Raw genomic sequence first — 12,118 nt, 5'->3', positions numbered from 1 at the left:
TGGCCGAGCAATCTAACGGGTCCGGAGGTTTCCGCTGGGGTAAGTTTAAATTTCGGACCGTGATTGGAAAAGCACTATTTTACAAAAGAACTCCTTGATTTATTCGAACGAGCAAAAAACACGTGTGAATTTTCTTCTATCTGACGTACCAGTCGAAATTTTATTTAAAACTGTCCATGCCTGCTACGATCAAACCTCGTTGTCGGCAACAAACTACATTTACAAGTTCAGAAATGATCAAATTTAAGTCTTATATAGAAGGTAGCTTGGTAAGCAAACCATACTCTGTATGGGACTGTTATGCGAGTAGATTTGAAAAAGATCTCGAATAAGCCCGCATAACAGTCCCATAACAAACAAAAATGGTGCTTCAGACCTTACCAGTTGCCAAATTTCGAAAAATTCAGGTCCTACGATTTATTATGACAACCTTGAACATATTCCATTAAACAATTTTTGTTTATGCTGACAGCTGTTGTCACAGTTTAAAAATGTATTCCAAAACAGAAAAAGCTGATTTTCTCGCTTGCTCGTTTTTGCATATGGGACTGTTATGAAAGTAGGGACAGTATACCACCTCTGCATAAAGGCCAACCATCCTTGTTTGCGGATGATACGGCTATCTCCGTAAAAGGTAGAAAAACTAATCAATTGGTTAAAAAGCTCCAAGATTGCCTCAATGTTTTTATGGAATATACAAATACATGGAAGATAAAACTGAATACAGTGAAAACACAAATTATCTTGTTCCCACTAAACCAATCATGGAAACATAAATCACAAACCCATGTAATTCTTGAAAATAATCAACTACCATGGTCTACTTCTGTGAAGTATCTAGGACTAACAATCGATTATAAACTTCTGTTTAGTAGTCATGTAGAAAACACTAGAACCAAATGTTTGATTATGCTAAATAGATTGTACCCTCTCATAAATAAGAAATCTAAACTCAATTTGAAAAACAAATTAGCCATATATAAACAAATTGTACTTCCAGTAATTGATTACTCAGCTCCTATCTGGGACACTTGCGCAAAAAGTATTTTAAAAAAGTTACAAACCATACAAAATAGGTTTCTAAAAATTATATTGAATCTTATAAAAAGTACTAGAACTACCACAGTTCACAGTTCAAAACTATCATTTAAAAACTTTCATGTTGAAAACAAAAATTAATATTACATAAAAAAAATCGAAGCTGAAATGTTACGACAACACATCTCTTGAAATGTAAAACAAATCCTTGTATTAAAATAACATAAATAAAGAAGATTTTAAGTAAGTAAGCATCACCGTGTTTATCAAAAAATATTGCCCGTGCTTCATTGCCAGGCAAATACTCCTGCTTCCTCACGGTCACCTTCTTCGCGTTCTTCGGAGCCACCATGGCCGCTGAATCCACCTGCATTGAGTTAACACATTCATGCCCTTCTCCTTCGAATAATCCGGTCAGTGTGGTATCTTGATATTAATCGTCTTTGCGCTCCCACCATACAGACAATATATTGTCGTTACAGGGAAAAACTGTAAAATCAGTTGAGCGACAATGGATTTTTCTCGGAGTAGATAAGTTAAACCTAACGTCGGAAGTAGTGCGCTGGATGGCGGGTCACCGTACGATTCCAGCGCACTACTTCCGACGTTAGGTTTAACGTACCTACTCCGAAAAAAATCCATTGTCGCACAACTGATTTTACAGCGCTGGACTGGCGACACAATATGAGGGCCCAACTCAACCGACGATGTTTAGCAATCGATAGCACAACTGACCTTTTTAGAGTGTAGCAAGCAATCAAGTCAGTTGTGCGGCAGTCTGGATTTGGATCTTAATAAGGTCTAGAACAGGGACTCCACATTGGCGATCCTGCCAGGAGTTTCAGCCCATGGCAACCGATAGTAAGCCGGGTATTAGCCCATGGCCATCGGTAAAGGATGAATAGCCGGGTTTCAGCCCATGGCAACCGATAGTAAGCCGGGTATTAGCCCATGGCCATCGGTAAAAGAATAAAAGCCGGGTTTCAGCCCATGGCAACCGATAGTTAGCCGGGTTTTGCCCATGGCCGTTGGTATAATGTTAAGAGCCGGGTTCAGCTCATGGCAATATAAAAATAATATGATAATGTAATATGAAGCAATTATTGAGAACGGGGAGAATGTGGTATCTTGATATTAATCGTCTTTGCGCTCCCACCATACAGACAATATATGAGAGCCCAGCTCAACCGACGATGTTTAGCAATCGATAGCACAACTGACCTTTTTAGAGTGTAGCAAGCAATCAAGTCAGTTGTGCGGCAGTCTGGATTTGGATCTTAATAAGGTCTAGAACAGGGACTCCACAGTCAGGTTCGGCTTTTCCGGAATGATATCTGGGGGATGTTCCGGAATGACGTGAAAAACACTTGGAAGCTCTCTGGGCTAATCTAAAACAACAATCATAATCATAAACAAAAGCAAAGTTGTATGAGGGAACCAGCACAACTAAATGATATCTATAAGAAAATATTTACCGTTCTTTTCCGATCCCACATATTGGGCACGAAGCAAAATTTGTTCCTGAATGACAAAACCGCTTAACCTCAATAAACGGGTTCGGCAAATAGTTACCTTTTTTTCAAAATGAATTGTACCGTTTTGTTTAGCTCAATTCAGCTCAACTTCAGCTCGTTACGGAGGTAAGTTTTACCTTTTTTAAATTTCTCGGTAAATTGTTCCTTTTTTCAGCAGGATTCAGGTAAACTTTACCACGCTGTGAGGTGAGGTTCACCTCGAAGAGGTAGAAGTTACCTTTTTGGCTTTTACGAGCGTTCACCGTGCTATCTCGGTAAATTTTACCTTTTCATTATTTTCCGTGTACATTTCATGGTACACTTTCATACTTTGAGATGAAGATGGTGCTGTAAGTACCTTTTTTGTACACGGAAAATAAAAAAAAGGTAAAATTTAACGAGATAACATGCTGAACACTCCGTGAAAGCCAAAAAGGTACCTACCTCTTCGAGGTAAACTCACCTCACAGCGAGGTAAAGTAGACCTGAATCGAGCTGAAAAAGGTACAATTCATCTAGAAAAAGGTGAATTCAAAAAAGGTAAAACTTACCTCGTAGAGAGGTGTAGTTGACCTGGATTGAGCTAAACAAAACGGAGCAATTCATCTAAAAATAAGCTAACTATTTTTGCTAAACCTGTCTGTTGAGTTAAAGTTGTTGTGTCCCTTGAAACAAGTTTTGCTTCGTGCCCAATATGTTTAAATCGCGAAAGAACGGTATATGTTTTCTTATAGATTTCATTTATTTATGCTGGTCGGCATAAAACTGTGCTTTTGTTACAGGTAAGCCCAGAGAGCTTCCAAGTCATTCCCTAACATACCCCAGATATCATTCTGGAAAAGCCGGACCTGACCGGATTAATCGAAGGAGAACAGGAATGTGTTAACGCAATGCAGGCGGATTCAGCGGCCATGTTGGCTTGGAAGAACGCGAAGAACGTTAATTAAAAATCAAATCTTAAATAAATTTAAATCTCTGTTTTTTTATTATCATTTTGTGACAAATCCAAAACAAAACCTTTTTAGTAAGTGAATGAGAAACCTGTTACCTGTGGCCAGTGAATCCAAAAAAGGTTAAATTCACCATTTTGTTAGGGAATGGAATCAAGGTAAAATTCACCTTTTTGCGAGATTAATGAAAAAAAGATAAAATTTACCAAGAAAAATGGGGAAAAAATCACCTCTGCTTCTCGGTAAATTTTACCTTTTTTTAATTTTACGTGTAGTTTGGCTCAAAAGGCTTTTCGACCACATCGTCTGAATCCACTCCAACAAAACTTTTTTCTCGAATGTTTTGATTTTTTATTGTTCAATTTGCGAAACATTTTCTGTGCGCGGTTACTGTAAACATTTTTCGATAGAAATGACTTCAAAGGTTTTATTGAATCAAATTTCATCATTCTCCGCCCGGCACGTTTATGTAGTAAACTTCGGTAAGTCAATTTGAAATGTTCTAAGTTAATCTCGTTAATTACCTAAAGCATGCGGACAACTTCTACATCGCAACTGGATTCCTTTTTCGAAGTTCTAAAGAATGAAAACGTTTTTTTAATCCGATTATCCATCTTTTAACCACTAGTGCCGTCGTTATCGTTCTCAACGAAGTCTCCAACCGACAAACCGGTCAGCCCACGGATGGAAGAATTCCAAAAGAAGTTACGCGAAAAGACCCCGATCGGAAAGCTAGATGAAATTGTCGGAAAGCATCCGTATCAGGAAAAGGAACCGTTAAAGGCGTGGCCGAACAATACCAATCCCAACACCGGAGAGATCGGTGGCCCACGGGGACCGGAACCCACGCGCTATGGCGACTGGGAACGCAAAGGACGGGTAACGGATTTTTAGTGTGGGAAAAACCCCTTATTGTAGTATATTACATTAGATTTTAAATTATTCTAGCTTTAGCAAAGATCAGAGTTTAATTATATTGTAAGGAAGGTCTGCTTAACTGACAATTCCAAACTCAAACCAATGATCAGATAAAATGGTTTTAACCAATAAAATTCACTTTATGGTGTAGTGATGTTGTTTTCCATGTGAAGAACGTTTTTGAAAGAATTTCATAGTTGGAAAAACATGCCGTTCTATGCTTAAAGTTTATTTGTTGGTATTTAAAACTGTGAAGATTTTTGTATTCTATGTTATGTTCTAATATTAATTAAGTTATACAGAAACGAGCTACTGCTCCAGATGACTAATTGTTCTTAAATTCTATCAATTGATTCCGAAGCATCATAAATTATACAAAATGTGGATTTCAAAAGGCTAATAGCTATCACTGTTTAGTTCCTTAATTTACCTATACAAGCCGTAGCGTTCCGTCAAAAGGACGTTATTCTGGAGGTTGATCTTCGAAACGTGGCTTCTTCTCTTCCCAGTTTTCCGCTGAAGAAGTTTTGACAGTTGATTCCGGTGCTGGTTTGGTGGATTGAGGTTCGGATGGAGGCTCATGCAGATCCTGTACATCGCTTGCTGGAGATGTGCACGCCTCAAGTACAGTGGAGGTCAAAGCCCTTGGTGGTTCTGATTCATCTCTGTCGTCGTTAGGTTTTTCTGTGATGCTTTGCTGGTTGGTTACGGAAACGTTTCTAATTAATATGTCTTCCAATCGGTTTAGCATTGATGAATCATATGATGGTAAATTGATGTCAACTTTTATATTGGTCGGTGCAGGTGCAATCGATTGGGTTGTTTCTGACGGGAGTTCGCCGATTCTGCGCGTAGAAAGCAATGCTGTTGTACATTTGGCTGTTGATAGCATATATGCAGGGATGTTTGTTATAAACAGGTAAACGACCAGTATTATAAGGCATATGCCAATCCAGCTGCTTTGACTGAGCATCTGTGTTGTTTTCTCGATTACAACTTCAAAATATTCCATTTGAAGGCTGCCAATCATTTGAACAACCACCTGAGAAAAAGTTAAGCACATGTTCATTAACTAGTTAAGTAATTGCAAACAAATTGATAAAAAAAAAGATTAAATTTCAAACAAAAGAAAAAACGTAACGCTCTTTACAAACGGTGTACAATTTACCTGTGCTGGATTGCATTGGCCGATGTGAAGGTTGTGCGTATCAAGTAAATGTCGATAGCATTTTCGTTCGTTGCTTTCAGAGAACATATTCAGCGGGTTCAAGTAATCAAGCCAACCGGAGTTGTTTTCCTTGCAGGGATTTCGTATTTTATTAAAGCTGACACGAGCTAGGGCTTCCGCCTCTAGTTTTCGATTACAGTCTTCGTAGGACATACTGTAACTGATTCCTGCTAAGAGAAGCAATAATAAAAACCATCGGTTGATTTGCATCATGCGAGACAGCAACGTTATCAGCAAGTATCCTACGATGATATACAAAACAGGCGTCGCAAATTGGAGGAAGAAAATGCTGTTTCCTAATCCTCTAAAAAAATCCTTTAGGTTGAAAGCAATCAACTGATACCTTTCGTAGAAGGTCATTTTGCCAGACTGTTCGACTATGCTTGCAATTACAGCATCGATATCTCCAATACTTTGCGCGGTCTTCAGTTGTGTCAGCTGCCCGTTGGTTATCTTCAGTTGAATTTTACGAACCAGATAATCGGAATCTACTTCTTTTTCCAGAAGATTTTCATCAAAAAGTCTGGTGACAAACTTTCGGTAAGAATGCATCGTTCGCTGATCTGGAGAAAGGCAAACGGGAGCCGGTGGACATTGACATGGTTTCGTTACCTTTTCACACTCGACTTTGGGCGGCTCGGGATCACGCCGTTTTTGACTTCTCCAAATGTCAGGTTTTACCCATGACGGATTGATAAAATCATCGTCTGGATCCCGAAAGACTTTTTCAGCGACCGACGATTTACTAAGCAAGATAACCAATATCGAAAGGCAAGCCAAAATTTTCACACCTAAAGTAAAAATTGTAATTGTATACCTATTCGTTTTTCGAAAAAGTAAATTATTAAATAAACGTAATCGGTTCATACCTTTCATTTTCCAGAATATCTTTTAACAGAAGAACTTTTTAAATTGGTTTATTTTTGCTTTTCTAGAGAAGTTGTTCGTTACTCACCAAAGTAAATAATAATTTAAGTAAAATAATTATTAATTTTTCATTGTTTACATTAGCGCGAAAACCCGCGGTGCACTTTGTAGCCTGGGTTGCCAAGTGCCCTGATTTGTCAGTAAAACTCAGACTTTTTATGCGACCCTTTGTCCATATCATGATGAGTATGGTGATTGGTGGTCTCAGATTGGGAAAAAGTACTCGCTATAATGCGTGATTTTTTTTTTTTTGTCAAATGTGTAAAATGATTTATCAGTAGCTATAACTACACGGAAAAATTGAGTTATTCTTTAAATGCATTGCAGTTACACACTCAGCATAACTAATCGGTTGTTGTTCATAATTTCAAGCGTGAGTTTTCAAAAGGACGTATGTCGCAAAAGTAAACAAATTGAGTTACTGTTTGCACGGTATAGTAAATTTTATTTTCTTCTGTATGAATTAACTGTTTGTACAAAAAAAAAATAATATGCCGTTAGCTAAAAAAATATACAAACGACCTATGTCATCTTTTCTCAGTGTTTTCGAAATTCTTCTTTACACCTCTTTTTGGTAAAACGACGCATCTGTCAAAACAAATAATATCGCACACACAGCAGATAGGATCGCAGCAAACCGTCGTATGCGTCAAATCAGATACGTCGGTTTTTTTCACATCATTGCAGATGCGTCAGTTTTAAAATAATTATTATTTTAAAACTGACGCATCTGCAATGATGTGAAAAAACCGACGTATCTGATTTGACGCATAATGAAAACAATTTGTCCAAGCGACGAATCATAAAGGGTGTATGTAAATATTAAACTGTCACAACGACGAATCATTATGGCGTATGTGAAAAAAAACTCAACAATACGGTGTAAAATATTTTTTTTGACAAATTCACTAGGAAACAGCAAAAAATCCAGTATGCTCAAACCTATAATTAAAACATTATTGTTTTTCCTGCAGCTGCCATGATAAAACTTGATTCTAGATCAAACAGCTTTAAATAGCATTTATTTATATTAACATAATTTTGTCCCTCCTTTTTCTCAGATTTTGTCTGATGTTACATACGTCCTTTTGAAAACTCACGCTTGATTTGCATATCCCCAATTCAATTCTGAGTAGTTTTTAGTTGCCAGTATACAGGTTTGAACTTAATCTCGATTATTCAGCTCTGTATAAAAAGTTTACTGTTGTTGGAATTTTATTTGAAGGGATGTCGAAGCGAAAAAAAGAAAAATCATTTGAGCTTTCTGATGATGATGGAGTAACACCCGAATAGCAAAGACCATAATATTTATCATAACACAACATTGATATTCATTTTAATTATAAACTGCAGTCAAACATATTTTTGATTTTTGCGGTTAATTCGATGTAAAATCATCATCATCTGTCGCTTCTCGTCATTTGGGCTTTGGAAATTGGTGAGTTGATGTTAAAATTTGATTGTTTTTTTTTTTTATTTCAGATTGGGTTTAGTAGAAGAAAAATCACCCGCTATCCGATAATGTGCATCAGGAAACATCGAAAAAGGCAAATCCCGCTCTGCATGGGCCGCCAGGCGCCGGACGGCTGGTTAATTGAGTAAGAATGAAGAATTCAATTCTGAAGAACAATAATCATTATTATAACTATGTTACATTTTTAGTGGCTGGAGCAGTCTCCGCGTCCGAGAAGAAGGATATGTCACAGCAACCAGAACCATTCCCGATTCGATTACGCCGAAGAAAGTGGAAAGGTCACAGCAGAAAACGGCATCCGAATCCGGCAACAGCAAAAGTTAATAACATAGGAAAAGGTATGTCAAACAACATTAATTTATTACTATTTTCCCTATCTGATTTTTTTTAACTGCAGCACAGACGGTTCTTAAGATAAAGGAACAGGAAGGCAAAGCGCAGGTACAGGACTAATACTGCAGAAACAGCTGGGGAACGAGCTGAACCAAGAGATGTTGGATCTGACTTTAAATATTCTTAGTGTCAATCCGGCCATCGTCCCAGTTGAATCTTCGATCGGTGTGCATCGAAAAGTTCTGCCATTCTACCGGCTTGAGGGAGCAACCGTCTCGGTCTGGCCAGTTCATCGGAACTGTTTGAAAAGGTATCTCAAAAATATTTCATGAATAATGTTTGTTCCTAATCAGACAAAATTTATAATTTCTATTCGACAAAGTTTTACCCAAGATTTTCGATTAAATAAAAATCTTAGTTTCCCAGTATAATTAATTGTTACAATACAAATTGATTCTATTCTGCTATTGCAAAAGGTTGAAAAATAAATTCTTTTTCAGATTCTGAGTTCCTTCCCGGCCTTAAGGTAACAGATATGTGAATCGATACGGAAAGTCATGGAAACTTCAAGTTGAGCCATATAAGGTTTAAGTTTCTGCCGAAAAAAAATATTGAAAAAAAAAACAATATTTCGATACCACGATGGTTGGTCTTATATTTTATGATCAATAATAAAGATTTTATTGCTACGCAAAATAAATTTTTATGATTTTTTTTGAGAAATTTCATTAACTTTTACTTTTCTGAAGAAAAATTGAAAATGCATGGGCATCCCCATGTCAAAATATACAGATTTGACTAACCGGCCGAAAGCTCGCAAATGTATAAAAGCTCTATAAGGGTAGGTATACGGACGATAGTATTGACGAAAAATTGGCCTCAGCCATAACCTCAAATTTTGATTTGCTGGCGGCCTCACCACCCGAATAGCCAAGACCGCGGTATTACAGTAAATAAACAATAATTTTTATCATAACAGTGAATAACAATGTAAGATCAAAATCTTATGTTTTTGGTAAAAATTGTATATGATGATGAAATTATCATGAATATTACAGTTATCGTGAAAACCACTGTAAAAATATATTCTTTCACTGTATGTTTTGCCTATTAGTTGGATTTCAAAATGAGCGTGTAGCATTTGCTGTCAAAACGAAAATTTTCATCGCAGGTTTGGTGCGCGTGGTAGGTACGCGATGGTGTTAGAAAAATGTTTTGCTAAAAAAATTTCCCAAGAGATGTAATTCACTTCAAAAAATGGTAAGTTTTAGCGATCTCAAGGATTTAGCTGTATCAAACTTATGTTTTATTTGATTTCAGGAAAAGCAGACGATATTGAAGCAGATCAGTCCACGGAGAATCGCGCTAGAGGCAGACCCGGATGTCTGCCGAAAAATGAAGCCGTGACGCTGGATTTCGGAATGTTCAACCTGAGCTGGAAGACATAGAACTTGCAAAAAAACACTGAATCTCAAAGAAATTTTCATGTAAATTATTAAGTGTTTTGTGATTCGTGAATAAATATATTGACATATATGAAACTGTTTGTTTTTTAATTTCCATGATTAAGCAATGCACGATAACCTGAAGCAAAAAAAAAAAAATGAAAATCCATGAAAAAACCGTGAAAATTAATGATCATCGTCAAAACAATGAAAGTAAAATGAATATTACGATTCCCTTGTAAAAAACTGGAAGCTGAAATAACCATAAATAATATCGTTTTGTGTTCCGAAATGTATGGAAAAAAGTTTATTTTTTCATTGTTAAGTTGCTTAACAACCCCCTTTTTTCATGGTTAATTTCGCCAAAACCATAAATTTCAACGTCGAAAAAGATTAACTTCACAGTAAATTCAAGGTTTCATGCACCATCATATTCATAGTGTCAACCATATAATCCATGGCAGTGTGAAAATGATCTTCATGGTTTTTTCACAATGTTTTTCTCAGAGTGCCTCCAGTAGGGTGGGTGCATACTGAGGAAAAGTAGGCAAGGGGTACTAAAAGTTTCTCATTGGTGGGGGGTGGAGACGGTGCGCTTTTTGACAGCGAATTGTTCGCCTACCATGCCTACGATTACGATTGCCTGTCACAAGGGTCACAAGATGGACGATTCCGTGCATTGGTATAAGAACACACCTAGCTTTACCCGCCTTGGTTTTTCTATTCGGGCAGTGATGCTAGGTGCGTTACTAAAATCAGTATTTGCTTGTTTCAAACTTATTATAATATTTCTGAATTGATTAATTTTTTTAACTATCAACAGCTAAACGTTTGAGTTCAATACGAGGCGTCCATAAATAGATGAAGATAAGCTATCTTTTGCTAATGAATGTTCAAGGTTCGCCTGCATGCTCTGACTATTTTAAACAAATCCACATAATTCGCTTCTTCGCTAAAGTGTGCGATACAGTAAGTTGTTCTTTCGTTCAGATAAATGATGCGTTTTATTTCACATTCGAATATAAATCTACGGGAAAGTTGCAAATTCTCAGTACTCATGAAAAGGTTTTTCAATAACAATGCTCTTAATTGCATAATCATCGTTTTCCAAATATCAATGCACTTGGCAGCCCTGAACACCCAAAAAAATCAAAACACGAACATCTGTGTATCACTTTTCCACAGAGCGAATTTGTCGATTTTAGTACCGGAAAAACGCGTTTATCGTGCGCCCTTTTCAAAAATCGATTCTGTTCTCCCATGGTTTGAGGTTAGGGCTGAGGCCTTCTGTTAAAGTGGTGTTCGTGTAGAACTGTCAATATATCATAATAGACACACGCTAACTTTTGGCTACCCCTTAAAGGCGTAAAATTGACCCGTTATTGAGAACCTCCACTATCTGTCAAATGAAGGGTCATTTTAACGGATCAATATTACCCCTTATTTCGAAAAGCTCGAGTCCGCTTCAAAGGGGTAGTTCTAGATGTAACATTGAAAGCGTTATTATTTATTCGGTGAATTGTGATTGATGCGAAAGATTGTAAGTATTTTATGATGTATTTATTTTGTTCCTTTTGCTCGATTTTAATTATTCATGTTATTTTTTCAGAACTGCACAGTTCCGGATGAGGGCGGTGAAAAATTTTAAGCCGATGGACGAAACCGGAACCGCAGTGGATTAACACAATGGTAAAAAAAAATGGTGGATAAATTTTGCTATTGTCATATTTCAATAAACCAAATCAAAAATGATATTTTGTTGTCGTTAATTTCCCAGCAAACATATTTCCCATAAGCAGCTCCTGAAATTTCCACCATATGAAAGCGTCTCAAATAAGGGGTAATTTTCATCCGGTATGAGCGTTTGGAATAAGGGGTAATTTTGACCCGCTACAAGCGTTATGAAGCTGAGTACCCCTTAAGGGGTACAGCGACTGTATCCTTAAAAAGGAGTTCTCCCAGTCTTATTGAATAACGGGTCAAAAGTATTCGTTAAGGGGTAGCCAAAAGTTAGCGTGCACGCTCTGAATAAAACGCCTAAACATAAAAGTGCGTGGAGACACTTTTCTTGAAACTGTATGAAATTTTATACAGAATAGAGTAACTTTGTTTACCGTGTACATACGCGTGTGATTTATAACGTACACGGAAAATAAAAAAAAGGTAAAATTTACCTTTTTGCGAGGTGATTTTTTTCCACCCCTCTTTCGAGGTAAATTTTTCCTTTTTTTCATTCACCTAGCAAAAAGGTAAATTTTACCTTTTTTCAATTTACCTAGCAAAAAGGTAAA

The 12,118-nt window shown here is 37.0% G+C and overlaps 2 protein-coding genes and 2 long non-coding RNA genes across 4 annotated transcripts; 3 read left to right on the top strand and 1 right to left on the bottom strand.

Moving 5' to 3' along the window:
• Positions 1-3,820: 3,820 nt before the first annotated feature.
• On the top strand, positions 3,821-4,570 carry LOC129745385 (succinate dehydrogenase assembly factor 4, mitochondrial-like). The gene is made up of 2 exons (XM_055738441.1): positions 3,821-3,984; positions 4,131-4,570. The coding sequence occupies exons 1-2, from the start codon at positions 3,915-3,917 to the stop codon at positions 4,394-4,396; spliced, it is 336 nt and encodes a 111-aa protein (XP_055594416.1). The 5' UTR covers positions 3,821-3,914; the 3' UTR covers positions 4,397-4,570.
• On the bottom strand, positions 4,529-6,714 carry LOC129745384 (uncharacterized). The gene is made up of 3 exons (XM_055738440.1): positions 6,518-6,714; positions 5,589-6,439; positions 4,529-5,462 (listed from the first exon to the last, which is right to left on the bottom strand). The coding sequence occupies exons 1-3, from the start codon at positions 6,522-6,524 to the stop codon at positions 4,884-4,886; spliced, it is 1,437 nt and encodes a 478-aa protein (XP_055594415.1). The 5' UTR covers positions 6,525-6,714; the 3' UTR covers positions 4,529-4,883.
• A 1,123-nt stretch (positions 6,715-7,837) lies between these two features.
• LOC129749322 (uncharacterized) lies at positions 7,838-9,040 on the top strand. The gene is made up of 4 exons (XR_008738014.1): positions 7,838-8,173; positions 8,238-8,387; positions 8,447-8,692; positions 8,883-9,040. It is a non-coding gene; the product is annotated as an uncharacterized LOC129749322 (long non-coding RNA).
• A 480-nt stretch (positions 9,041-9,520) lies between these two features.
• On the top strand, positions 9,521-9,923 carry LOC129744052 (uncharacterized). Its single transcript, XR_008736793.1, has 2 exons — positions 9,521-9,642; positions 9,703-9,923. It is a non-coding gene; the product is annotated as an uncharacterized LOC129744052 (long non-coding RNA).
• The last annotated feature ends 2,195 nt before the right edge of the window (positions 9,924-12,118 follow it).

The sequence above is a fragment of the Uranotaenia lowii genome, chromosome 2 (assembly GCF_029784155.1).
Source record: "Uranotaenia lowii strain MFRU-FL chromosome 2, ASM2978415v1, whole genome shotgun sequence".
NCBI lineage: Eukaryota > Metazoa > Arthropoda > Insecta > Diptera > Culicidae > Uranotaenia > Uranotaenia lowii.
This window is presented reverse-complemented; position numbering and strand designations above follow the sequence as displayed.